At 45.8% G+C, this 27,015-nt stretch overlaps 1 protein-coding gene across 4 annotated transcripts in view; it reads right to left on the reverse strand.

Moving 5' to 3' along the window:
- Positions 1-27,015, reverse strand: part of ANKRD26 (ankyrin repeat domain containing 26) — a 915,250-nt gene that overhangs the window by 798,453 nt on the left and 89,782 nt on the right. For all 4 annotated transcript variants that reach the window (XM_069627947.1, XM_069627948.1, XM_069627949.1 and 1 more), the window contains exons 4-5: positions 24,221-24,327; positions 18,417-18,554 (exon numbers count right to left, since the gene is read on the reverse strand). In XM_069627947.1, the coding sequence (XP_069484048.1) occupies positions 18,417-18,554; positions 24,221-24,327 (245 nt within the window). The remainder of the gene's footprint in view (positions 1-18,416; positions 18,555-24,220; positions 24,328-27,015) is intronic.

A 27,015-nucleotide genomic window follows, 5' to 3' on the forward strand; every position in this document is an offset into this window, starting at 1 on the left:
AATACAAATTGACTGCAAATACTTGTTTCATACCTCTGAAAAAACCCAATTTCTTTCTGGACATGTCCAAAGCAACACTATAGGTTTCTTTACAGAAACCATGTACTTTAACAATTAGACTCCCAAAGCCATCACACGAGGTGGTCTGGAAAGCCTCTTAAAACTGGGCTTACATCTTTTAGCAATCCTCTTATTTCCTGAACCGGTTGAGTTTACAGAGTGCAGTATCTAGTGGGCTGTGCTATCCTCCTTTCCCAGCGAAAGGGCATCCTTACAGTTTGGTTACTCTGCCTGCGATCAGGTGACTGGCCCTGCAGCACTGCAGATGATACAAAAGGACTGTTAAACCTTGGAGAGGTCACTGTGCATGTACACATTTGAGCAACCATTGGTGGCCCAAGTAGAGCTGATGGCCCAAGTAAAGCTGAAGACAACACCTGGAAAATGAGGAAAACTGACTAGGGATGTAGATAAACAGCAGCAGCGATGCAGGAGCCCAATGTGGTGCCCTATCAATATATAACGTGCTTAGGCATGTCTCCATACTTGGTTGATTCAATTCATCAGTGTTAGGTTGCCTTCTTCTGTCCAAATGGCAAAGTGCACCACTGTGTGCCCTTCAACTTGAACAACAGCTACCATTTTAACAAACAGAATGAGCATGGTTCTGCATGGTCACCTTCACCTTCCACTATCGCAAACACATTCGTAATAATGTCAAGTTACTTATTTACACCCCCATTTCTCTACTCACAGGGCATAGCTGTTCCAGTGTCCATGAACAGTTAATTACCAGCTCAAAGTCTTAAAAGCGAAATGCTGTAGAACGAGAATGCCTCTTCACAAGCTAAAACTGAAAGTAGGTCCTGTAATTATGCTACTACGCAATCTTATACCATCATAGGGACTCTGCAATGGAACAAGGTTAACAATTACGCATTTACAAAGACACATCATAGAGGCCCGTGTAATCGGTGGAACTTAGATACTGTTCTTATACCACACATGCCTCTCATTCTATCCAATACAAATATGCCTTTCAAATTTAAAAGAAGACAGTTACCTATACGTTTAGCCTTTTCAATGACCATTAATAAGTCACAGTGACCTACGCCCGCTTCCTGGAACTGATCAGTGGTAATTCCAATATTTAAAAAGGGGGACAGACATTGACCTTTCGAATCTGCTAGAATGGTGTATGTTAAACTGGGAGTGGCTAGTTTATTATTATTATTACTAGAGTATTTACTGAGCAACAGAAAGCAATGGCGCTCTATAAGTCACAGGGGAAAGGGCATAGAAAGTGAAGCAGAGGTTCAAATGAGCGGCGAGCTAACAAAAGGTAAGGGGCCAATTCAGCAGCAAAGAATCTACAAGTAACCAGGGGAGGAAAGAGGGCTGAGCAGATCACCCAGTCTCAGGATTCAAAGTGAGTGGAGGTTGTCAGAGAGGAGCAATTTTTTTAACTCGTTCCTGAAAGGTAGAAGCGAGGGGGAGAGTCTGATGTTGACAGGGAGGAGGTTCCAGAGACTGGTGACAGAAGGCCTGCATGTGAAAGTTCATGTCTGCAGATGTCCTTACTTCTGGTGGATCGTAGGCCTCCAGAGATTCCGAATGTTTCAGCGAGGTAGCTTGGGTTCTTCAGGGGGAAAGTCTTATAGATGATGTAGCAGGATTTTAAGATGTGTGCTTGCAGTGGGAGCCAGTGCAGTTGGAGGAGGATCAGAGTGAGGTAGTTAAATATCTGAGTCCTTTGATGAGTCATGCTGCAGGAGACATTCAGGAGTGCCAGAGTAGTCATCAGAAGGCCTTACAGAAGGGCACTGCCACCACCCAAGTGGGAGAGGGCCAAGGCTTGGACAGCAGATCTGAAGTTGATTTCTGGGATAAAGGGCTTGATTTTCTGAAGTAGGGAAAGTTAGTGCCATGCCGTTTGCATCTTCCTTGCTATGTCCCACTTGAAGGAGAGGTCTCTGTTGAAATTGAACCCAAGGCATCAGCTGGGGTATGAAGCCCTCCAGGTTCAAAGCAGAAAGTCAAGTCTGGTTCTGGACATCACAGTGGTTTGTATTGTTGATCAGAAGTCGGAATTCGGTCTTGGAGGAGCTGAGCTAGAGGTAAGCACTGGACATCCAGGACTGGATCAATGTGAGGCAGGCCTTGAGCCTGTGGATGTCTTTGATATAATAAATATTGAGCTAGAGCTACAGGTCATCTGCATATTGGTGGATGTGGATGTTGTGTGGAGCAAGGAGAGTTACGATTGGTTCCATGTAAAGGTTGTACATCACAGGGGAGAAGATGAAATCTTGTGGTAACCCACAGATGATGGGTCGAGTTGGTGATCTGGAAGAAAACATATTGGTTGCAGTTAGCAAGGTAGGCTTTGAACCAGTTAAGGGTAACCGCACTGATCCCGATGCAGTGATGTAGAATTTCAGTGTGTATCTGATCGTCTGCTGTTCCGAATGCTGCTTAGAGGTTCAGCAGAATCAGGAAGCAACGATGTATCATTGAGGATGTTAAGGGCATCGTCGATCACCTTGATGGTACTCGTTTCAGGGCTGCACCTTGGTCTGAAGCCAGATTGGTAGGATGGAGGAGGTTGTTGGTTTCAATCTGTTGGAGGAGTTGCATGGCTACTGCCTTCTCAAGGATCTTACCAAGGAAAGGAAGACTGGTTACCGGGTGGTTGTTTGAGGGCGTCCCGTCCAGTGTTGGTGTAAAAAGCAGAAGAATGTGTCCATGTAACGCTCACCTGGTATCCACAGGGATGTCACTCAGCCTGTTCTGACCTCTTACGACCTCGAACCCTTCCCTGGAGTCTACTCGACTGGAGACTGGGCCTTGTTTTCTTGGAAAGTGTGCTCTCCGTCCTGCTTTCAGCGCAGGGGCACGTTGATTGATGCAGGCTCATTGCTGCCTAGTTACTTCACTGGCAAGAGTCCGGCAGGTAAGTATAATGAGTCTTTTGAAGTTCTCTTTCGTATTTGTATTGAACTGAGTTATTTTTCTGTGTCTTTTAGGTGCTGCAACGTTTTCAGTGTGGATGCCGGTTATGAAGAAGAAATGCGGTGAGTAAGCGCGGTATGCGGCGCCTCTAGATGTTTCCACGCTAACCTGGAGTGTCTTTTCACTCTTGCAGATGGATGAGAAGTTCCCGAGACAGAGTTCCCCCAGAGCGGCTGGGATTCAGGTAAGCTTTTGAAGCTCGTACACAGTCTTTAAAAATAAGCGAAGATTTGCTGAATGCTTACTAATGCCTTTTTTCTGTTCTTTTCCCTTTTCCTTAGGAAGCAGCGTGCCGGGATTGGAATGACACCGCTGAAGATGCCTGCAGAACAGAAGGAGCGATGAATGATGAGCAGAAGCGCTGCAAGGTAAGGCTGTTCCTAACGGTGTTCTTATTCTTGCAGGAGCTGAGCGCAGAAGAAAGATGCAGGCCTACTGGAGACCACTCGTAACACGGTGAGTGTCACGCTGCAGGTGCAAAAAACACAAAGCATCTTTCTCAGCCTGGGCGTGGCTTAAATAGTCTCTGGGTATCCCAGGTGTCTCTGGGCTGAACCACACCCAAAAGACTAGACTGCACATGCAGTTCTGGGAACCGAAATATGTGGGGGCATCTATCTTGTCCCCATCAATGCACTACAAGTCCAATCCCCAATGTTATCCCATGGAGTGAGTGAGTCTGGTGCCACAAGCGCCAAGTCTGACTCCAAGTGGGTCTTTGGAGGGATGGAGAGGCCCCTCAGGGCCATGTAGGTGATTGTGGCCTGGCCCCAGTCTGACATCTTGGAGGGCTGGGGACATGAGGGGCAGTAATCAGGACAGTCCAGCCTCGAGGATCGAGGGAAGGTCCCTTGAGTGAAGGGAACTGTTAGTTATTTCCAGTTCAGGCAAGACTGCTTCATTCAGAAAGGTTTTGAGTAGTGAGGCAAGGAGGATGTCCTCTAAAGACTGTGGCCTTCAGGGATTTTAGGGTGGCAGTGAGGTCTTCAATGCGGAGTATCATGAAAGTGGTCGATGTAGTAGGGGTTTGCGATGGTGGAAGGTGTAGTGTGCGGTCAGTTGTGGGGTTGCTGTCTATATGGTGGCAGATCATGCTGACCTTGATGATGATGAAACAGTTGATGGCAGTGCATTTCTTGATGGTGTGAGGTACGGACGGGTGTGTTGGGCAGAGTGTTGATGCAATGCCTGAGGGCTCTGAAGAGGGTTCTGCCTTCATTGTTGGCCTTGGCTATGGTGTTTTGGAGGTAGTTGGCCTTGGCAATGATGATCAGTCATCAGCGTGGAGCATAACGTTTTTTAGCGCAGTGAAGTCATATGCACTGCAGAATTTTCGACAAGTCGTTTCTGGTTTTCTGGTGGTTCTTTTGCTGAGGTTGAGTTCTTGAGTGAAGGTTAGGGGAAGACTTGTTTACTGGGTTTCTGATTTACTGGGACAGTGTGACTAATGTCAATGGGGATTGCCAGATGATCCGACCAGTGGAGCAGGACTGGAGAGAGCTGTAATGGAGGGCGGGCAGGGTAGTGATGATGATGTAGAGGTTATTACAATTTCAGTGAGTTTGGTCTTTTGTGGACTGTATGAGGTACAGAGGGTTGTGAAAACTGTGGATATCTTCTTTCTTTGACTTGGTTGCTGGGTCGCCTGGGAAGTTGAAGTTGCAGAAGAAATGTTTATTGGCGTGCATGAGAGACATGGTGCTGACCAACTCGGAAGTCCCTGATGAAGAAGGTGTTGGGCTTGGGTGGTCTGTAGTTGAGGTGGATTGTGACTGTCCCTTGGGGACCGAGGGAAATGCCATGAAAGGTTTGGAAGGAGCCAATGGTGGCTAAGTCCAGTTGCGTGCATGGTCATGATGGCTTTTGAACAACAACTATGCCTCCGTCCATTTTGTTTGGACAGAATAATTCTGTAACCATTGTGGAATGTAACCATTGTGGAGGTGGATATTGATGATGTGGGTGAATGTGATACAGGTCTTGATACTGATGATGGCTTCCAGGTCATGTGTGGGGATGAAGTCTGCGATGTCTGCTGTGTGGTTGATTGATGAGTGGACATTGGAGAGCGTCGGTTTTCGTGGTGCGGTGGGGGAGGTTGCCAAATTGTTGCTGCCAATGAGTGGGGACGGTGGAAGTGGGCTGTTGGGAGGGTGAAACATATGCTAGGGAGCTTATCTGATGTTTGAGCAGCAGGAGTTCTGGTCCTGGGACGTTCTGGTCTGAACAGGTTGAAATAGAAGAACAAAATGACTTATCCCATGAAATGTTCTTTCTGATGGATGTTCCTTTGACGGACACAATCCTCATCTTTGATATATTCATATCCTGCTTTGCAGAGTTGGTAAAAATGTCAACAGCACAGGGCGCTATGCACCATCAGCATCTGTATCCCTCGATGGTTATCATTCCTGCAACGGGAAGACTAGGATCCTATAAATATCACGCAATGCGCCCTTTTCCCAAGTTCCTCGTTTTTCCCTCTTTCTGCTCAGCCAGCTTGAGTAATGAGTAACCTGTATGAGTGTTGAAAGAGAGAAGTAATATAAAAAATTCACCCACAGTCAGAGGCTAGAAGGGCGATGAGAAATCCGTCGGAGGAGCATACATCAGAAGGAACATTACCAGGGGTACATGATTTGTTCTAATGGATTGTGTCCTACCACGGATTCCTCAACTTTGATATACTCACAAAGATGATGGTGGAAGAAGTGGATTTTTGTGAATTATTTTTGTTCAGCCCATAATATTGTGCAGAACAGCTCTTCCAAAGCGAGTGTCCTGGCCTGACAGTCTAAACAGTAATGCTTTGAGGAAGTATGGAGTGAGGACTAAGTTGCATCATTGCAAAAAGTCCTGCGGTGGTACACCTCTTTGAAGAGCCAAAGCGGTTGCCACTCCTCTGATGGAATGGGCTCTTCTATTTTCAGGGACGCCTTTTCCAGCAATGGAGTAGCACTCCAAAATGCATAGAATGATCCGACAGTTTGTTTGGCCTAACTTGTGGCCCATGTCCCGTCTGACATTTGGCATTCTTGAAATGCAAAAGCTAAGAGCCCCTTTCATGTCAAGCCTGTGTAACCTCTCTTCATCCTTACAAGGGTGAGGAGGTGAATTATAAGCTGGCAATGTAATCTTCAGAGTTAAATGAAATTCATTCAGATACTACCTTGGGAAGGAAGGAGAGGCGAACCCTCAAAACTACCATCTCTTTCGAGAATACCGTAAAAGGTAGTTTGCATGATAAAACTTGTAGCACACTAACCCGGCGAGCAGAAGTGCTGGCTAATAAAATTATGGTCTTCCTTAGTGACCCGAGAGAACAGGAATGGAGATGTTCAAATGGCTCTCCCATTAAAAAAGTAAGTATCAGGTTCAAATAGCAGGACAGAACCAGAACAGGGGCAGGTGGTAATTTATTGGTCAGTCCTTTCAGGAATTGTATGGAAAATAGCATCTTAAAGTAAGAGCCTTGTTCTGGCATGCATTTAAAAATAGATAATGCTGCCAAGTATCTCTTAATGGTAGCCACCTGCAGCCCCCGATGGTGTAGGTGCAGGAAAAAAACAACAAAACAGCACTGCAGGTGTGTTGCAAGAAAAAGGATCTATATCCTTAGCTGAAAAACTTGGTCCAACAGGAGCGGTATAGGGTTTTGGTTGCTGGTCTTCTAACTGAAAGCAACACCTCCATAAAGTCTTCCAGGAGGTCCCAATACTTGTATCTTAACCTCTCAGAATCCAATCGTTAAAGTTCAGTGTTCAGATTCCTTGGTGAAGAAGACTCTCTGTGGAAGACAGAATAGAGGGCAGATGGACATGCCCAGAAGGTCTGGGTACCATATCCTCCTGGCCCAATTCGGGGCAATCAGGATCATGGATTTCCCCCAACTTCCTCAACCTCCTGATGGCATGAGGGATGATGGGGACCAGTGGGAATGGAATGCGTCCCCAGAGCTCCTCTCTGAGGAAATTCCCTGGAGCAGAACAGGTTGCACTTCCTGTTGATACAGGACGCGAACAGATCCACTTGAGGGGTTCCTCAAAGGAAAAAGATCTCTAGAAGGACTTCCTGAGTCAACTCCCACTCGTGTGAGATCGTGCTCTGCCTGCCCAGAGCATCCACCATTGTATTCTCTTCACCATTAGGTGAATGGCCGACAGAGATTTTGTTTTGTAGAGCCAAAAACCGAAGCTGCATTGACTCCCTGCACAGTGGTAGTGACCCTACACCTCATCTCTTGTTGAGATAATGCATGGCCATTCTTCCCCGGTGTGGATGGCAAAAAGGCCATCAGCGCCAATCTGATCGCCCTCAGCTCTAAAAGGTTTATGTGTAGTCTTGATTATGCAGGGGGCCAAAGTCCACTCATTGTCAGATCGCTCATGTGAGCTCCTCATCCCTTGAGGGACACATCCGTGACTAGTTATCTGTGGCCAGGGCTGCCAGAAAGGTTCCTGTATCATCACATTCTTTTTGCAGGCCCACCACAGGAGATCCTGTGCAACCATGCCTAGGAACTGAAGTAGGTCCGTCATCTTGCCTGGGAACTGTGGCCATTGGGATCTGAGGCCCCAATGGAGGGACCTCATCCTTAGGGGGCTTCTGGCACCAAGAATATACAGGATGACATGAGGCCCAGCAACCTCAGAGTCAAATGCTGGTAGAGATTGGACATTCTGAAATCTTTTTTCCATCTGCAGGATATATTGAGCCCTTACCTCGGGAGGCAAAGTTTTTGCTGAAGAAGAGTCCAGGACCGCTCCAATAAACTGAAGCTTTTGAGAAGGTGTCATCTAGGTCTACTTGATATTGAGGGAGAAGCCCAGTTTGTGGAGGGAGTGGCAGGTGCTGTAGAGATGTTCCAGAGCCTGTTCGGGGGGGAACAAGCTCTGATCAGCCAATCAACGAGGTAGGGAAAGATGTGAATCTCTCCCCTCCTTTTATTCGCTTCCACCACTGCCATCAATTTGGTGAAGACCCTCGGGGTGGAGGTGAGCCCAAAAAGGAAAAAAATGAAATGTAATGTTACAACTACCAATAGAGAACCTCAGGTATTTCCTGTGTCTGGAATGTATAGGCACATGAAAATAAGCATCCTGAAGATTGAGTGACACCATCCAGTCCTGAAGCTAAAGTCCTGAAGGATCTACAAACGAATGACCATCTCAAATGTGTCCTTCATGAGGAAATTGTTCCTCCACCTCAGGTCTGGGATGGGTCACAGTCCTCCGTCTTTCTTGGGAACTAGGAAATAGGTGGCGTAACAACTCTGGTTTTGTTCCGCTACAGGTACCTTCTCCAATGCACTTTTCTCCAAGGAGGAAAGAATATACTGTTGTTGGAGTGGATCTGGTTCCCAGAGAGATGTTCGCTCGGGGGACAATCGGGGTCTTTGCACAAATGGGAGACTGTACCCCTGGGCCATCATCTGTGGTGCCCATGCATCTGAAGTAATAAGATAACATTCTTGTAGATGCTGGTTCAACCGGCTTCCCACTGGGGTTCTGTGACCAAAGTGCTCAGAGAAGTTTTGGGGCTGTGGCTGTGGTAGAGGGTAAGGAGGAGGTTGTAGCCTGAGCAGGTTTTTCCTCCATTGCCCATAGGGGCATGTGTAAACCTTCTCAGTCCTCGTTTCTGGGTAGTCGGACCTCTACCTCTTTGGCCAAAGGAGGAGTAATAACAAAAGGACTGCCCTCTTCAGGTCTGCAAAGTTGGGTGTTGTTGCAGCTGGCGAATGGCTGCCTCCAATGATTTTGCTGCAGCCTTTGAAGCCAGTAATTTCTCTCGACTGTCGTCCACTTTTGGGCCAAATAGGGTAGACCCATCGAAGGGCATAACTAGGAACGTTGAGTGAAAATCAGGTGCAAACCCAGACTTAGGCAGACAAGCAAATCTACAGATTACAGCGCTAGAGCTCATACATCTGCAGATGCAGTCTGGCGCCTCTAGACCAGACTGAAGGTATTGACAAGAGGCCTCTTTACCATCATTAATATTACTGAATGCATTACATGTCATGTTTGCTGCGGCTTGGGCAACTACATTCCACAACGTACAGGAGTATTTTTGCCAGTGCATAAAATGCATTAATGGTTTTCAATGCCATGCTTCTAGCAGAAAATACTCTGTTTGCAACAGCGTCATGTTTCTTATCGTCACAACCCAGGGGACGAAAAGATGGATGGTTGGATAAGCTGTAGCAGTTGAAGTTGCCACTTGTTCAATCTAACTCTCTGTGTTGGGTGCTGTGGCGAGTGAGAAGAAGGGTGCAGACACCTTGTAGACATGATTCACCGATTTTTATTAAATTAAGATAAAAGACCTAACTTGCTCTATCTCTATGGGTGGTCCCAGTATTAGGTCAAGAGACCTTTAAAAAAAAAAAACAATAAAAAAAATGATTTTGAAAGACTGCTCTGTGACCACACAGAGTGGTCTTTCTAAATCGAACTGTCATGGCCCTGCCGCACAACAGTGTGCGCAGGGGCTAACAGCCACGCCAGGACCCGGAGGTGCTGGCGAGGGAGACTGGGTAAGTGTGTATGTTTGTGTGTGTGTGTTGTATGTTTGGGTTGCGGGGGTGTGGGGGGGCATGGGGGAGTCTTGGGTGGGGAATTAAATCGCACCAGAGAGGGGGTGGGGTGAGGTGCTTTTTGTAGGCTGCCTAAAATCGGCCGGAAAAAAGTCTTTTAGTTAGGCAACCTCCACAATGCAAAATAATGACATAGAAACCTAGGTAGGGACCACGGTTCTAACTAGGGTGCTCGCCAGTCACTCGCAAATGTCCAAAAGGAAACCATCTGCTGTCCAAAACTTCCCTAACTGACCCTACCACCATGAAAACTAACATATATATGAAGAATAACTCCCTTCTTCTGAGGCTACTTCTAGTCCCAGTCTCTTCCTTCGGGTTCCTTACTTGCAGTTTTCTTGTGCTGGGGATATGCCGTGGCTCTGGCGTTCCAGTCTCTGGTCTCGGCGAGTTTCAAACTCGCAGGCTTTCTGGCTTGTGCTTGCTCTGCCTCTCTTCCTCTGCTTTGTCAGATGTACTTTATTTAACTTACTCGTCCCAGTGGATTGGGAATTTGAATTTAAAGGAACATGTTCATTTCCTGCAAGTTATTTGCATCTACTAGGAGTTTGTTCACCCCACTTGAGTTATTTAAAAATTGCTGGTATTGTGAAGCATGTCATTTAGGCAATTGTGTGCACTTCCTCACAGAAATGGGAGTCCTTGTCCCCAAAGGGGGAGTCTCTCCCCGTGAGATCTCACTTGCCTCGGCGTGCTGTGGAGCGGGCCCACCTCCCTAGCCACACAGCAGGTGGCGGGGCTTCCTCTCGGGGAGAAAGGATGCATTTCCTCGATTTGTCACAATGCCTACAGAGGAAATCAGGGTCCACAGAAGAAGGCCTATGCTTCTTTATCAAATCTTTGTAAACAGCCGGAATGGGGTCTGATTTTTGCCATGTTTCCAAAATGGGAATTTTAAACGTTCAGAACCAAAGGGTATGACATTGCCTTTCTCGAAGATGGATCCAAAGGATTTGAAGAAATCAGTCTTAGATTGGGGTTTGAAACTCGAAGTTGGCTCTGAGGTCAATGAAGGTCCCTTCTACTTCAACTCCTTCGAGGAGGAACTTACAGATGTTTTTGGCTTCGATATTCTCTCAGTGATCAATGACATCTTGGAGGTCTTCAGACTCCGGCTTTTGGGCACAGAGGACAAAGCCTTACTTGATACCCTGCTCATCCTGGAAGACGCAGCGGGATCAATAGCCTTTTTTGGCTCTTTCGAGGGTCCAGAAGGTGCTGCCTTCGAGATCACTTTTTGGTGATGCCTATCCCTCCCTATTGCGACAGGGAATACCCTTTCTATCTAAAGGAACTAAAGGTGCTCGTCTTCTCTTAATCGTGGATAGTCTTTTTATATACAGGTTTCATTTTGGCTCATATACTTCTAAGCGTCATTTCCTTTGATGGGTCTCTCTTATCAGGTATTGTAGTTCTTCAAAATAACTCTTGGGTCTCATGCTTTCTGTGGCCCTAGCTTTGAAGTACTTTTCCTTCCAGTAGTTCCTCACACGCTTGTTATCACATATGTGTTCTACCCAGTCTCTTTGCTCAGGTTTTCCTAAATCAAGTTTGCCATGATTGCCTTTTAGGCTTTCTTTGTCAAGGTTTCTCTCTCTGAGGCTATATGCTCTTTTGTCTTGTTCACTGGTAAGATAAAGCTCGCCAGTGAACAAGACAAAAGAGCTGGGTTGTATTTTCTCCAACTTTCAATTATGCAGATATAAGGTGCTTTCCCTTCCTCCCAGGGTTTTAGTTCCAAGTCTCTGTTGGCTCCACACCTAGGTTGGTTAAATCACTCTTTTATATACAGGTCACATCCCTGTTAAAGTACTTTCTTCAATGTTATCTCATCCTCAGGACTGAGACTAGTCTCTTTCTTAAAGTGACACTGGTCTTCCCCGACCGGGTTTGTTATTTGCTTTCTCTGGTTTTTATAGGTCCAATCATTCAATTTCATATTTTCGTTCGTCTTGTAAGCCTTCTGTGCACCATCGCATCTGTGTTACTACCACATTAGGACTGGGATGAGTTTCTTCATGGATTTAATGATTCCCTGATGGCCTCATGCTATTCCCACTTTCCCCGGTACCTCAGGACAGGCTTTGTTCCAATGCAAGGAGTGAGAATGCTCCGTGCCGCTGACTGGGGAAAGCCGCTCGAGATCAGTAAATACTAAAGAGAGTACCCGAATACGTACGAGTGGAGTGAAATAACCTATATGTTGCCGGGGAAACCAGAGGGAAGAGGGTGACGCTGAAATTGAGGCAAAGATACCCTGAAAGAAAGAACCGATTGTCAAGAGTTGGGGAAGAGAGTAATCCTCATTGGAATCACTGTCACCTTCATAGTCACAATACTTTGCCATGAGGTAGCTTGGGGAAGACCCAGGTCCCCTTGCACTGAATGAGAAAGAAAGATTGCAACAAAGTCCTGGCAGGTTACACCAGACGCACTGCAGATCTGGGTGTTCTGCGAGTCTGGGACCCGCATCCAAGTTGTGTTATCTAGGAAAGAGAATCCAAAGGAAGACCCATGCCCTTAGGATTTGAATTGTATTTAATATGGAAAAAGAATTGGTGAACGGAGCCAATGCCCCTGGAGTGATCTGCAACACAAGGTGAGGGAGGTATTCTCTTACGTTATAAAGAACTAGGATATTATTTGAACTTTTGTTTTGGAGGAGAAAATCCTGGGGAAGGAAGTCATTCCCTTTGGAACTGTGAACATTATCCATTTGGAACTTTTTTTGGAGTTATACCTTTTGTTGAACTGGAACATTTGTGCATTTTCAAGGCCAAAGACAATACCCTTAACACCTTAGAGTTAGTTTTAGAATGCAAGAGCTAGTATCGAATTCAGGGACACACAACATTTTTGCTTTGGACATCTGGACACCAGACCGACCCTTAGTTTCAGTTGAAGTAGGAAAATGCATCTTCAATCGGGATAGTGAGGCATTTTCCAACCCCTTTATTATTTAATAAAAGTTTATGTCAATCACCAAGAGTCCTTTGTGTCCGTGTCTCATTCCGGGTTCCTCAGAGAGCCCTTTCGGCTTCCCTTTTTATTTTCTATTATAGAAGGATAGGTTTATCCTTCCTTTCTTTATATATTGTGAGATCAGCAAACTCCAACTTTTGTGGAGTGCTGAGGGGCTTTCTCACTGCTCCTGTAACCTTTTAGTTACAGTGGAAAGCGAATCTGAATGGCTGGTGGCAGTGGTTTTATCTTACCTACTTCTGTGCAATTTTTTCTTCCAGGCTGTACTCGCAGACGCAGTAGTGCACAGAAGGGTCACAATTGACCCAAAATGGTTACTGAATTTTTTTTGCCATTTCTTGTGTGCATGTCTTTTCCTGGTTCTTCTTCTGCTGTGCTGGGTGGGAGAGGTCCTGGTTTGACTTTTGTTTTCGGTGGGAATCCTTTGAGAAGCCTGCCAAAGCTCCAGTGTGTCTGTGAGGACAGGAATCCAGGGAGGACTCTAAACCTCTGCTGTTCTTGGTCTTCTGGTGTGCCTGCCTAGAACCAGTGCCAAATGGGGGGCAGGCTTTCCTAAAAGGACAGCCATCACCCAGAGTTTGAATGGCACATGGGTATTGATTGGAATGGATCCTGAGGATGAAGACAAGCTGACCCCTGGAACAGTAGACGAGGAGAGATGTCCGCAGCTGCCTCCAGATGCCTGTTGTGTAATCACTGCTGATTGACCCCTTCTTCCAAGCGTCAGGAGAACTCCAAAGAGGACGACTCTCATGGGACCAATCAGTTTTGAGACGGCCTGCATTTCGAGCCATTCACTGATGAGTTGCAACCTTGATGGGCTTCAAACCGCCAATACCGTGGGACCTGTGGTCACTGTGCAGTGCATAGTCTTTCGAAGACCGAATCCTCCCAAACCGTTGGTGGATTCCTTCCGGATGGAACGGGCAGTAATTGTTCTTCACTGGTGCTTCCAAAAAGGAGTCAAAATCACAGTACCACAAAGAATTCTTTGCTGGAATTCTCTTCACTCAACTGCTGCTGTGAGATTTATTCCAGTGTCCCTCCTTTCGTATGCCTGACCAACAACCAGGTGACGGGCATGTTGCTGCTGCATCGTGGTGTGATCGTGCTGCAACTTCTTCACTCCAAAAGGTACTGTGAGACTCTTGTTAGAACTTACCTAGAGCTGAATTGCTGCTCCTGTGATGGAGTGCCGATTCATGTGTTTGGCAGTTTGCCCAAACACGTTCGCCCAGGCCCAATGCCTGTGAGCCTACAGAGAGACTTCTCTGAAACCCCTGACCCTTTTTCCAAAAACATTGTTACTTCCCACAAAAGACTTCCTCTAGAACTTCTGAACTTTCTACAGCTGTGCCTTACCCATTTTGCCCGCCCAATCTGACTCTGAGACACTCATGACAATAAGGATGGACCTCTGAAGTGTTAGGCCTCTGTGCAATTACTGCAAAGTATTTACTTACCTTAAGTTATTTCAAAGCAGTTTACTTAATGTGAATTTTTCTGAATTAGTTACCTTAGTGTATATATAAAATAAACCATTATTTTCCTATAACTTTAGTCTGTCTGTGTCCCTTTTGACCAAGTTCTTTGTACCACCTACAGCTCTTTCTACCTCCTAACATAAGCCTGGCTGCTCAGCCATTGCTTCCAACAAAACCTGTGTGGTTCAGGCCTATACTAAGAGTTGGAGACCTGCGTCCCAAGTGCGAGTATCACAAATCCAAACCAGTGGTGGACTTTTGTAAAACTCCTTAACACAGGGCTAAGCAAGAGGGTGGGGTTTAGGTCAAGTTACCTAGATACACTTACACCAGCCTAGCAACTTCAGATCAGAGACATACAGTGAGCAAGCCACATCAGAGCGAGTAAGGAGAGCAAGATGGTCCGTCTGCGACCCAGGGACAAATGGCAGAGAAAAGGTCATACTGCTGGAATATTGAGACCTAACACAGTCTTTTCTTACCATCTTCAAAATATTCATTATACCTCTAGAAACGTCCATGTGGGGGTCAAACCAGCAGGAGCGCCTAGCAGAACCAGGTCCAGTGGTGAAAGAGGTGTCCAAGTATGGAGTAGAGCTTAACCGTATATCTGTGGCATGTTGGGCTGACCACTTGACTCTAGGCTGGAAATCAGATCTACTGTAGAAAAACATGACCTGGCCTCAAAGCTAGAGGAGTCTAAGACACTATAAGAAGTTGAAGGTGTGTACTTCTGCAAGCATGATGAAGTTCTGCTTGGTTGAGAGGGCACAACCAAGGCATCCTAGCAAGTGGTTGGCAGTGCTTTGCTCTGAAGGGCCAATGAGGCTGCCTTCTTCACAGGTTTCCTCATAAAAGACATCTTTGCTAAACAAACATGCGCTGACCATGTCGCAGAGTGAAAACTGACTAAAGGCCACACACTGTCCCCATCCGATCAACCTGCCCAATGACATGCTGTCTCTCCTTCAGAAGAATCCCGAGAGGGTCTTTCTAACTTTTTATTATAAATAAATGGCTCACAATCTGCAGATTTCCTAAACTTGCTTGTCTCTTACTCTGGGCATGTCTAACCTCCATCTCAAGGACCCCTACGCACTCTCTTAACGGACATGCAAATCTGGTTCCCCTTTTGTTCCTTGTCCACTGAGAATCCTACAAATATGCCTAACAAAGATCTGTCCGACCCTGCTCCCCATTCGTAAGACCCCCAACACTACAGGCTTGGTTCCCAGGTCCTTAGAAAACATGGTTGTCACCCCCTGACAATATTTCCCTAATGCCATTCTCTGCTAAAATTTGGACAGGAGGCATTACATCTACGTTCCAGGAAATCTTTGAATCCTGCAATATTCTTCACCCTTTCCAGCACATGGACCTGAATCTGTTTAGTTAGTCTTGATCGGTAACCGGCCTGGTGATGCTTTATCTGTCAGCTCCTTTTGCCACTGTAGATCAGGGGATACTGTTATTCTGCTTTAGTGACAGCGGTATCAGAGGCAGCGCCCTTGCTTGGTTTTCTTCCTTCTCAACGAACCAGTCATAGACTGTCTCGCCAGTTCTTTTTTTCCCTACCCTCTGGCAATTTGCTATGGAGTCCCTCAAAGCTCCTCTCTCACTCTTAATTTTCAATGTATACATTCAACCCCCTTACAGCCTTTATATTATCTTTCAATCTCACTTTTTATACTGCCACAGATGATTCCCAGATCCTTGTTCAGCTTGGTGGGGAGCAGGGTCTCTCCCTTTTCCATCTCTGTGACTGCCTGCCAGGATGAAGAATAACTCATTAAAACCCAAATCAGACAAGACGCAGAAGTAGTCTTTGGTGGCCTCCCCAGTAACTGTAATGACCAATTCTGGCCTTCCTCTCTGGGCCCCTGCTTAATTCCTGTTTGGTCTTAAGAAATATGTGGGGCCCTCATGCTGTCACTTTCATCTTCGTCTAATCTGCAAGATCTTTTCAATCGTCACTTTCAGCTTGCAGCACTGTTGACTCGGCAATGTCACTATTCCAACTCTGTTCTCTTAGGTCGTGCAGCAATTCTTCAGCGTCTTCCAAGTCCTGCTGAATATTGTAGTCCATCGTATTTTAGGGCTCTAGCGATCAAGCCGAATCACTGCTCAGCTTGCAAACTACACTGGCTGTCTGTAAAACAATATATTCAGTTTACGTTCCTATGTAATATTTAGCAATCTCTTTGTACAGAGATCCCTCACTTTCATGCCTCAAAACCTACTCACTACATCCCTTCAAAACCTCTTCACACTAGCAATTCGTCCTTCCTCATTGTTCCTTGCTTTTGCCGCTCCGGCGTGGAAGGGCATGCTTTTTTGATCCTGGGTTCCACATTTTTAACTTTCTCGTGACCTCTCAATATCACTCCTTTTTACACAGCATTCCAATGTTCTCTTAAGAACTGACTTTTCCCTTCTGTCTTCCCTTCTTGCTCACCTCTTCGAATGATATCCCCTAGATAGGAAACAACATTGGTCATTTTGTAGAGTGCTTGTACATCTCAGAGTAGACTAGACTAGAATTCTGCCACAAGTGGGAGCACTGCCACGAAGGAGGCATGGTTCACATCTGACAGACTGGAGACGCAATGACAGGAACTGCCAGAGGGAGAGCAGCAGGGTGTGTCATCAATGCCCAAGGAAGGCATTGAAGGCTGTACAGACAGCCTCCTCAGCTCAAGGAAAAGAGAGCAGTTTATAGACCACAGACCCCTCGGAGTAGAGCCCAGTGAGGAAGACACTCCATTCCAGAATGTTAGGATCCTCTGCTTGAAGGCTGCTATGCTGCTAGGATAGTCCTCATGGGAGAGTTCAGTGTTATTCTGTGGAAGACCACTGACACAAGAATTATTAAGAGGTGGATTCAGGAAATTCCTCTTGGTTGGGTGAGTCGCTGGGCAAAGGTCAGTACTCAAAGGGAGGCTGTGAGGATAGCTCAGGGACAACGCATTTGTCTTGGAAGCAAGACAACGCATAGCAACACAGGTTCGAATGCAGTGCTCGCGCTTAGAAACTGGTACCCGGTAGTAAGCGCGTTATAAAAAAACAATTATAATTATAATTAGAAAGTAAAGATAGTTGACTTAACCTTTTTCTTCCAAAGTATATCTAAAGATCACTTGAAGGGGAAAGCCCAAAAGCTTTCCAAGGTTGGCAGCCAATGTATAAGTGTATGTATTAATTCAGTAATTAGTCGCAGAAATCACACAGCGGCGAGAATGTTTCTGGCCCAGGCTCAAGCACTTAAAATAGGGAGAGCATGGTTAGGATCGGAGACAAAATCCCACAAGTCGCACAGCACGTAGAGGCCATGATGAGCATTAGTTAATGAAGAACTGCAAACCAATAAAAACACATTTGGAATACAAGTTAAGGGAAACTTGCTCCAGTCCCATGGCCCAAGAGGATGTGATGTAGGAGTACTTAAGAACATCATAGCATGAGTAAACCTTATGTAAAAAGCATTAGATTCCCTGAAGGTGGCCCTACAACTTTCTCGCCTAAGAGGTCAGGTTATCAAATGAAGAAAAGTCAGGCCATCAAGCAGAGCTTGGCCTGCATCCTTGGATTTGGCACTTGAGGGGATTAATCAAAAGCTGTAGCAGGCTTGGGAATCCATACCCATCTGGGCCAGGTTGCGATCACTAGGATTATCAAGTCTGATTCTGCCCAGAGTGTCTGAATTATCAGAGATCAGGGGAAAGGTAAACATTTTAGAAGCTTGTCTGACCATGTAATCGAAAATGTTTCCCCCTCAGCAATCACAATGTACACGATCCACAAACATGGGACTCTGGCTACAGAGTGTGCCTTCAGTTGGACCGGTCACTTTCTCCTTCCCTAAACCTATCCTCGACATTATCTTGTTCTTACGGTGTCACTTTTAACTTCAACGCATAGACGACAAATGCCTTGGCAATCCCTAGATCTACATCTGGTGGGTGGAGTGGGGAAGCTTAAGCACGCCCAAGCCAACAAGACTCAAAAACTACACGGGACTGCTTTATCACATATCACTGCTACTATGCTAATTGTTTGCAATTACTCTTGCTCGAACTAGAGAAGTCAAGCCCACGGGAACTCAACCTTAAGCAAAATCACCCCAACCCCACCTCATTGCATTTTAATGAAACATGTTTTCAGAATAAACTGAAAACGTATGTCTTCGGTCACATACAAATTCTTGAAACAACTGCCCACAATTAGCTATGCTGTACAATTTTGATCAATGTGCATACAGTCAAAATAAATTGGTGCTTCATACAAAAATCTTTCGACATGATTATCATGGCTATATATAGCAAATATAAAGTTTAAAAGCTTACGCATGATGTTCGTTGTTAGCAGCAAAGTCATCAGCAGTCCATCCTTGATTATCTTTGAGAAAGATGTCTGCGTTATTCTCAATCAGAAGTTTCACCAAATTAATCTGTCCGTTACTGGCAGCTATCATGAGAGCTGTTCTGAATAAAAGAAATGAAAGTGCATGCCATCTAGAACGGTCTCATAAGAATTCACAGTTACACATTTCAGTTTTATTCTGGTTTTTTCAACAAGGAAAGAAAAACATATCCTTTCCAAGTAAACAGAGTGTCCTGATGCATTCTTACTGCTGACAGTGGTTGGGATGCACAAGCCTCACATTTTACATTGGTCCCTCAATGCATCGTAAATGGCCCTGCTTTCACTGAAATAACCCACTCCCTTTCCTGGTTGTGAAACAGTTCCCTTTAACATACAACTGACTGCGGTTGCTGGTATGGCATTAAATGCTTTTATGTTATATTCTACAACCCAGAAAACAGCATTTTAGGATAGTTCACCAAGTGTGATTTAGAGAATAATGTACCCATAATGACAGAAAGTTGTCAAGCACATCCTCTGGGCCACATTTAGCATGCAAAGCAAAGAGTGCATTAACTGAGTTTTCAATCATCCATCTCCATGGGAATATTGGGTCTGACTGTACATGTGAGGTAGGATGCAGTCTTTTCAGAGACTTGAATTTGGGTAATACATGCCTCTGCGTATCTTGCAGCATATTTTAAGGGTGCAGAAGTAAGGCTTGGACACAAAGGTGACGTAGTTTTGGTTATAAACTTTTACTAACCAATAAAAGAGTTGGGAAAACGACCTCTGTCCCTAAAGCCAAGCATGGTTTCCCTGCCTCAAAGGAATCTAATGTAAACGTCAGAATGTCAAATAAATAGTCTGTCACTGTCACTTCCAAAACCCCTACTTCTGACCCTAACACTAATAACAAACCTAATGTGCACAGATACTATATTCACAACTAAAGTGGTAATGACAGTTCTTGTCAACAAAACGTTCTGATTGTCTCGGGTAGTCAAATAAATAAAGCAAATGTTTCTTTTCCACAAAGTAATATTTGAATAGCAAGGGATTACCACCTTTCCCCTGGATTCCTTCTTGTTTCAGTTCACAAGTTAGGATCTCGCCTCCTCCCCATGTGGTTTCTTGCACGTAGAAATATAACTCCCAAAGTAGGCACAGTGTTCACTCAGCCAGGGTTTTTTTTTTTTACTTAACTTCACCACCTAATTCTTAGCCTTTCAAATGGGGGCGGGTCCCAGACTTGCACTGAGGGATTATACCAGAGTGGTGTGCCCTCCTGCCAAGCATAGGCGTTTTTCTTGTCGGTCTGTTTCTCTCAGGGTCCCAGACCCCCTTGTTCTTGGCTTTCGTATGGGTGCAGGACCCACACTCGCAATGCGGTTGCATAATAGCTTGGTTTGCTCTCCTGCCAAGCATATGTTTCCCCTCTGGAATGTCACTCAGGGTCCCAGACCTTCTGATTCTCTGGCTCTTATATGGGCCGTGGGTCCCAGACTCGCAATAATGTCTCTTGCCTGCTTGGTTTACTCTCCTACCAAGCATATACCGGTTTCTTTCTCTCTCTGTTATTCTCAGGGTCACAGAACCTTTTTACTTGTGCTCTGTAGATGATACCCGATTCCTTCCGGACCTCTAGCTCCTCTTGGACTGCCAGCGTACCTGTTTGCGTGGTTCGAGTCTTCCAAGCGGCAGTTATCCACTGTGAGGCTCTGGCAGCGTTTGGGTGCTTTTTTCTGGACAGCGGCGGCTCCTCCGGTTATTGCTTCCTTCTCAGACTGCGGATATAACTTCCAGCACTGTTCAGGTATCTCCCCTCGTCGGCGGTTGTTTCGCTGTTCATTGCTTCCTTCTCGAGCTACGGTTTTGCTCTCCGGCAGCTCCCCTACCATGGGACGCACAGTCGGTTTCTTGGGCAACGGTCAGCGTAGTCCCTTCGTCCTGGACTACTTTTGTGCTCCCATTTGCCGCGGTGCACGGCATCTTGCAGTTCGTCTCCCTGCTTGTCGGGATGGCATCTTCCGGGTTTCCTCCTCTGGCTCACTCCATATTGGTTTCCCTACGCTATTTTGTTCTTTCTTTGACCAATCAAGTGTCTTGAGAGGCTAGACCGTTCACTCCAGTTCTCTGGAGTCATCTCCGTACTCCTGGTAATCTTTTTCTCCACAGTACTTGTATTGGAATTATTTGTAAGGGAAATTGTGCACCCACCCCCCAAACCCCCCTGGGGGAATATTGTACTGTGTACGCACCACCCTGGCGCCATGGGAAAGAACTCCCCCAAGGGGAGAAGGGACGACATCCTCAGATTGGTCAAAATATATGCATGGGTATGCTTTGCCATTTTGGGATCAGGCCTTGTCAGAGGAGGGAGGTGCGTGAACACCACACCCTTTCAAAGTGCCTGAGTAAGGGCAGACAAGTCCCAGGTCCTTCCTACCTGCAGTCGAAGCAGCGGCGCTGCCTCCACAGAAGACAAATGAGGAGACAGCCCAAGCAGCACCGGAGCAAGATGCCGGAGTCCGCCCCAAGAGTATGTCAGCGAAAGACCGGGTGCAACGGGCCCAGCAGGAACCCAGGGGACGCAGCACACAGAGGCTTCGAGCACCGCTCCTTATTAGGAGGGGGCAGGGCCAGCTCCAGGAAGATCGCTGCTGCGCGGCAAACAGTAAAAGCAGCGGCTTTATAGATGTAGGCCACATCATAAGTGTAAACCTACTACACCACCAGGGAAATGTTGTTGAAGGCCATGGATGTGAATACCCACTAAACCACCAGGGATGTGTTCTCAATATCCAACAGGACCTTTACAAAGTTCCAAATATCCAGACCCTTGAAAACCAACTACTCCTCTATGTCAGGAATGCAGCAAGGCCACATGAAGAAGGGGCATGGCTTACAGGCCCTTTTGTACAATCCTTCTAGTCGTCCCATGTCATACACCCTCAAGGAAGGTAGGTGATTGGACAGGATAAGTATCCAATCCTGGGAGGTGGTGGGGTATTTAAATAAGTGTGTGGCTGGCTTGGTGTGGGTTAGTTGGCGAGGACAGGAGGACGTCCGACAGACCAGAAGAGCAGAGAGTGAAAGGAGCACAGATGCTATTGGAGAAAGGGGGGGGTCTGTGGGGTGTTTGTGAGTGAGAGTAAGTAGGCTGTGGAATAGAGAGAGTCATAGTAGACAGTAGTATTAGTTGGATTTAGAGGTAGTGATAGCGAGAGTAGCAGTTAGAGGTAGAGAGGTAGTGAGTAGTAGGAGTGGTAGTGGCCCTAAGGAGTAAGACTGTTAGCAGAAGAGGTAGTAGAGTGGTGGTGGTAGTAGTAGTAGAAGAGAAATGGTAGTAGTGAGAGGGGAGTAGCGGAATAAAGAGTAAGAACGGAGAGGCAATAGTACTACCAGAGGAATAGTAGAGGCATGGAGGTAGAGCGGGAAGGAGGGAGGGAAAGATACCAATGGAGATAATGGGATGTAGCAACAGTAGTGAATGAAGGATGTGAGAAACAGGAAGAGAAGAAATACCAAAGGGTGGAGTTAGGCAAAGTGTGAAAGTCAAGGAACAGCAACCAGAGAGAGAAGAACATCTTAAAGAGTCTAGTATAATAAAGGGTTATGCACGAGCGGGTATGAGAGAAGTGAGAGTGACACTGCAGAGCCTCGAGGAAAGCAGGAAGGACGTCTGCACCTTCCAGAGTGGGAAGCGAGCGAAAGAGCCATGCCGCTGAAGTGCGAGCAGGACCAGAGACGCTTGAGAAAATCAGTGAGTCAACCCAAAGCAAGTGGGGACCCTGGATTGTTCCAGCAACCGCGCCAACGACAATTTGAATGTAATGACACTGCTAATACAGAAAATACAAGAAGCTTGTTTGAATGCCGAAAAAGCAAAGTACAGATCCAAAACGCCATGGGATATGGATGCATGAGATGTAAGTGTAGGGTAAAGCTTGAATAAATATTACTGCAGAAGGATATACCAAGCCAAAAGCTGTATATACAGTTTTGGTGATTCAGAGGAACTGTGAAACGCATAAGGAGTCCTGGCAATGAAAAGATCCCAGGCAAGTGAAACCACAAGAGAAGTCCTGTCAGGGGAGTATACCAGGAAGTTGGAATTGCACAAAGAGACTGTTGCAGAACGTGTTGCCTAACAGGAACATTGTGAATCAAGGAGCGACAACAAAGGAAATGTTAGTAAAAGAGACACATCCATCTCAGAATCCAGGGGAAGGGAACCACCCTCTGGATCCAAGGTCTTTCAGCTCGGAGAACATTTTGGTTGGGAGTTGTTCTAATCTTCAGTTGTGAACACGTCTTTTTGCCAATATCAGGTTGCAGACATTTCGATGCACACTTTATTGTTTTGTTTATAGTGTGAGGGCCGGGGTAGGACGTTTTGGACACAAGGATGGCTTTTCAGTTATTGACATCCTGACACAGACAGATCCTTTGTTTTTTGTTATTAGGTAGGGAAACTCCTCTTTAGAAATAGGTTCAGAGAAGCATTTTCCCAACCCATTTTCATTAAAATAAAAAAGTCTTTAACCAAAAACAATAACATTTTGTGTCCGGCTTTCATTTCTGACAACTCACAGCTTCCACCAGAGAGGCTTAAAGCATTTCCTCCCATATTTTATCTTGATCGTAACCTCGCTGCCCCAGTGCTCTGGCTTTAATCCAAATTCCTGACCTCCCTCTTCGATGATGCCCAACAGGCTTTTTTCTAAGCAGACCTCCTTCTCATCCACTCTAGTCTCCTGCCTCTTGTGGTTTCCACCACTAACCTCCACCCTGATCCTTTCAACCTCCTCCTTAATGTACTCTCCGTCTATCTTCCTATATTTTCTCCAACCTCCCCCTGATTACTATTTTCCACTTCCTCTCAAATGCTCTGTCCAACCTTCCACTTTGATGTTTACTTCACCACCCTCTTACTCCTGCCAAACTCATCTCATGTGCTCTTCAAACATCCTCTACATTTTTCCATCCAGTCTCATTTCCCCCACAATCCTTCTATCACCTTCTCTCTGGCACAATTGCCTCTCTCCTGCAGTCTGCTTTTTTGGCCAACTCCTAATTCCCAAATTGAAGTGCTGTTTGCAGCTTTCATTAAGCTCTAGCCCATTTCTCTTGGCTGCATGCATACCATGGACAATTTACGTCTGAGCAATAACAAATCTCTGGGGTAGATTTACTATGTATTTTTGTCTTTGGGAACCTGGTGTCAATGATCCTGCGAGGCTGCGGGCTAACATGGACCCATCCCTTATAATGCTTGTTTGCCATTCCAGATTGCCTGTCGGCTGTTCTGGCAAAGCATTCCACCACCACTCTAATGAGGCATCAGCTGTATTGTATGCTGCCAAATTAAATGGCTGTTTGCTCAGATGAAATCAATCTTGCGTTGTTTCTGTCTACCAGAATGATTAAAAGAGGTCGTGATTGCAAACTAGGCATTATACACAGCAATTTAGCTCATACCTTGGGGCATTGGCATACTTGCATTGACAATCCTCTGCCATAGAGATCGTTCATAGTGGAGTGGTACAGGAAATCACTCATGTACCACCGCCATACCCAACTTTACTCAGAGTGGTGGCCCCTGGCGCCGGTGATCACCCATCCAACACCCCCAGTGATGGGTAGGGGACTTCACAGTGCTCATTAGGTTTACTTTAGCATACAGGACACTGCGATCAACTTTTGAAGTTTAAGGGAATGCTAAGTATTTTTTATTCCAAACCCTCAAAGAGTATGCGTATAAGGGTTATTAGTATCTTACCTCCCAGACTTATCCTTGGCATTAATATCTGCGCTATGCTTCAGAATAAAGTCTACCATATCAAGATGACTTTCACAAACAGCAAGATGAAGCGGAGTGCAGCCTTCCTAGAAACAAAAATACATACTATAATGTGACATACATGAGTAATGAAATATAACATAGCAGAAATAAGTACACAAACCAGAAGAATGCTTTATGCTAGAACAGGGGTAACAATGTCAAGTTGCAAGGTACTAGCCAGGCATAAAAAGGGACCCTACCACGAAATTCTCCACATTAACACAGAACACCATTCATTACTCCCCAAGAGACAATTGCCACTGGAATGGCTAGGGGCAATTGAAAATGTGGAGGCCTTTGCTACAAGAGAAAACCGCACAATCCATCTCATTTGTAATAGCATGCATGGAGCTATTCACAGCCTGCACGGTGGAAGAAAAGTAGTAAAAGGTTGGTTGATTCGTTCCAACAACTGATTTCAGAATATTGTGCTTCATCTTCTCTGCCATTTGTCATATTTCAACGCTGTTGCTATCTTGTCAAGCTGAAGAGTCATCAGTTTCCTTACTGATATCTACAGATATTTCCCACTTTCAAGCGAGTTTCTGAGGAAGTATTCTATGTTCTACTTAAAACAAAAGCTTAAACCTGCTTGCTCCAGTTCGGATGTTTTGTCTGCCTTAGTAACGCAATCCCATTCTACAGTTCTGACCAAAAATATCACTTATTTTCTTAACCTGCTCATTCGACAGGGGATTGTTCTTCAAAATTTTAAAAAATTGCCCATATTGTCCTACTTTTAAAGAACTCTTCTGTAGGCCCAGGTGTGCTTGGGAACTCCCGATCCATAGCGGCTTATATTAGATGGCCTTGAGAAAGTGTGGACGCAAAATTAATTGAGGATTTTTCAGTGTGACGAATCGCAGGTATCTGTCCCTTCTCTCCCAAGGGTGAAGACTCCCACTGGGAGACTACGTAGGTGAACACGCTCCACAAGACCCTCTCTAGGCGTCGAAGCAAGAGGGACCTCAAACAGGAGAGACACACCCTTTGGGGACAAGGACTCCCATTCCTGTGAGGAACTCCATAAACCACCTACTATAGCCGCATACATGGGCCTGCCGATAATAACAAATAATGTGACATGTTTTCATTTGGCTAAAGTCAATGCAAAGAGAAACCCACGTGGAAAAGAAAAAGAGGTCTCTTTAACAAGAGACATATTTAACTGGGACGAGTCGGATGAGAAGATGAGGAGAGCCTTGTGTGCAGGGGAAGCCCCCTGACGTCACACCTTGTGGCGGTGTAGCGAAGGCGAGTCGCAGAGCCTGCGCCTTTCAACGAGGCAGAGAATACCAGTACCAAAAACTGCTGACCCGGCGTATGAGGGTGCAAGGAAAGCATTGTCAGGAGGAAATTAGGAAAGAGGTATCCAGTGGTGGTGTGACCACAAGTGCAGAGTGGGCAGCAGGACGCCTGAACAACACCATTTCGGGAAGCGTCGATTGCTTCCGATCATCCGTGCCAGTGTACGGCAGGGAATCGATGAGGAACCAAGAATGACAAGCCGATGACCGTGAAGAGCGAGAAAGCATACCCAAGAGACAGATGAACCCCGCCGCTTTCTCCTGCATACAGAGAGGTACCATGGTAAACGGGAGAAGCAGGAGGCTACCGGGGCATCATTATCGATCTGAAGAAACGTGTCTCAAATATAATGACAGAAAAGTAAAGATAAGGCTATGTAAGTAATTGGAATTGTAAAACGCTGAGAAAACAAGTAACGAATAACACGGCTGGGGGGAGAGAGTTATTATATGAAGAGAGAAACTAATTTATTTATTTATTTATTCATTCGCATTTGTTGAGCGCACAGCAGACCGAAGGCATCGTGGCGCTTGTTACAGTGTTTCTTAAACTTAGTTGCATACAATTGGTGCCCGTGGTTACATTGGACAATGATTATGCTTTAATGACATACATACATTGAGCACGAGAGAGGTCCGGTGAGCATGTTAGTTGAAGAGGGCAGTTTTGAGTTGTTTGCGGAAGGAAAGGAGAGATGTTTCGGCTCTGAGGTTTGTGGGCAGCGCGTTCCAGAGCTTAGGTGCAAGGTAGGGGAAGCCTATACCTCCAGCCTTGGTTCTAGTGATGCGTGGTATGGTAAGTATGTTGGTGTATGTAGATCTGATTGGTCTTGTGGATTGAGATCTATACAGTGTGTCGCATAGGTAGGATGGTGCTGTGTGGTTGATGCATTTATGCGTGGCGGTGAGAATTTTGAAGGCAATCCTGTCCTTGACTGGGAGCCAGTGTACTGTCTTCCTTGCTTGATTGATGTGCTCTCTTTTTGGTATGCTGAGGGCTGCTCTGAGAGCGTTGTTTGGAGTGGTTTGGAACCTGGATAGGTTATTCTTCGAGGTGCCTGCTAGGAGAGCATTACGTAGTCCAGTTTAGCTCCTATGGTGGCTCTCGCGATGGACAGGCAGTTATCTTTCGTTAGGAAGGGTTTTATTGCGTTGATGAGTTTAGTGCTTAGCGCCGAGGCCGAGACTATGGCGCTAACTTGTCTATCCATGGATAGGGTGGCGTCTATGTATACTCCTAGCGTTTTGACTGAGGATAAGACTGGGATGATGCAGTTATCTATGTTGAAGTTGATGTATAGTGGGTCGAGGCTGGAGAGGGTGGGTTTCTGACCTAGGATGAAGATTTCGCTTTTGTCCCCATTCAAGCAAAGGCTGTTGGTGGCCATCCAGGCTTGTACGGTGGAGTAGATTAGTTGAAGGGAA

Source organism: Ambystoma mexicanum, chromosome 12 (genome assembly GCF_040938575.1).
Source record: "Ambystoma mexicanum isolate Mex_15411 chromosome 12, UKY_AmexF1_1, whole genome shotgun sequence".
NCBI lineage: Eukaryota > Metazoa > Chordata > Amphibia > Caudata > Ambystomatidae > Ambystoma > Ambystoma mexicanum.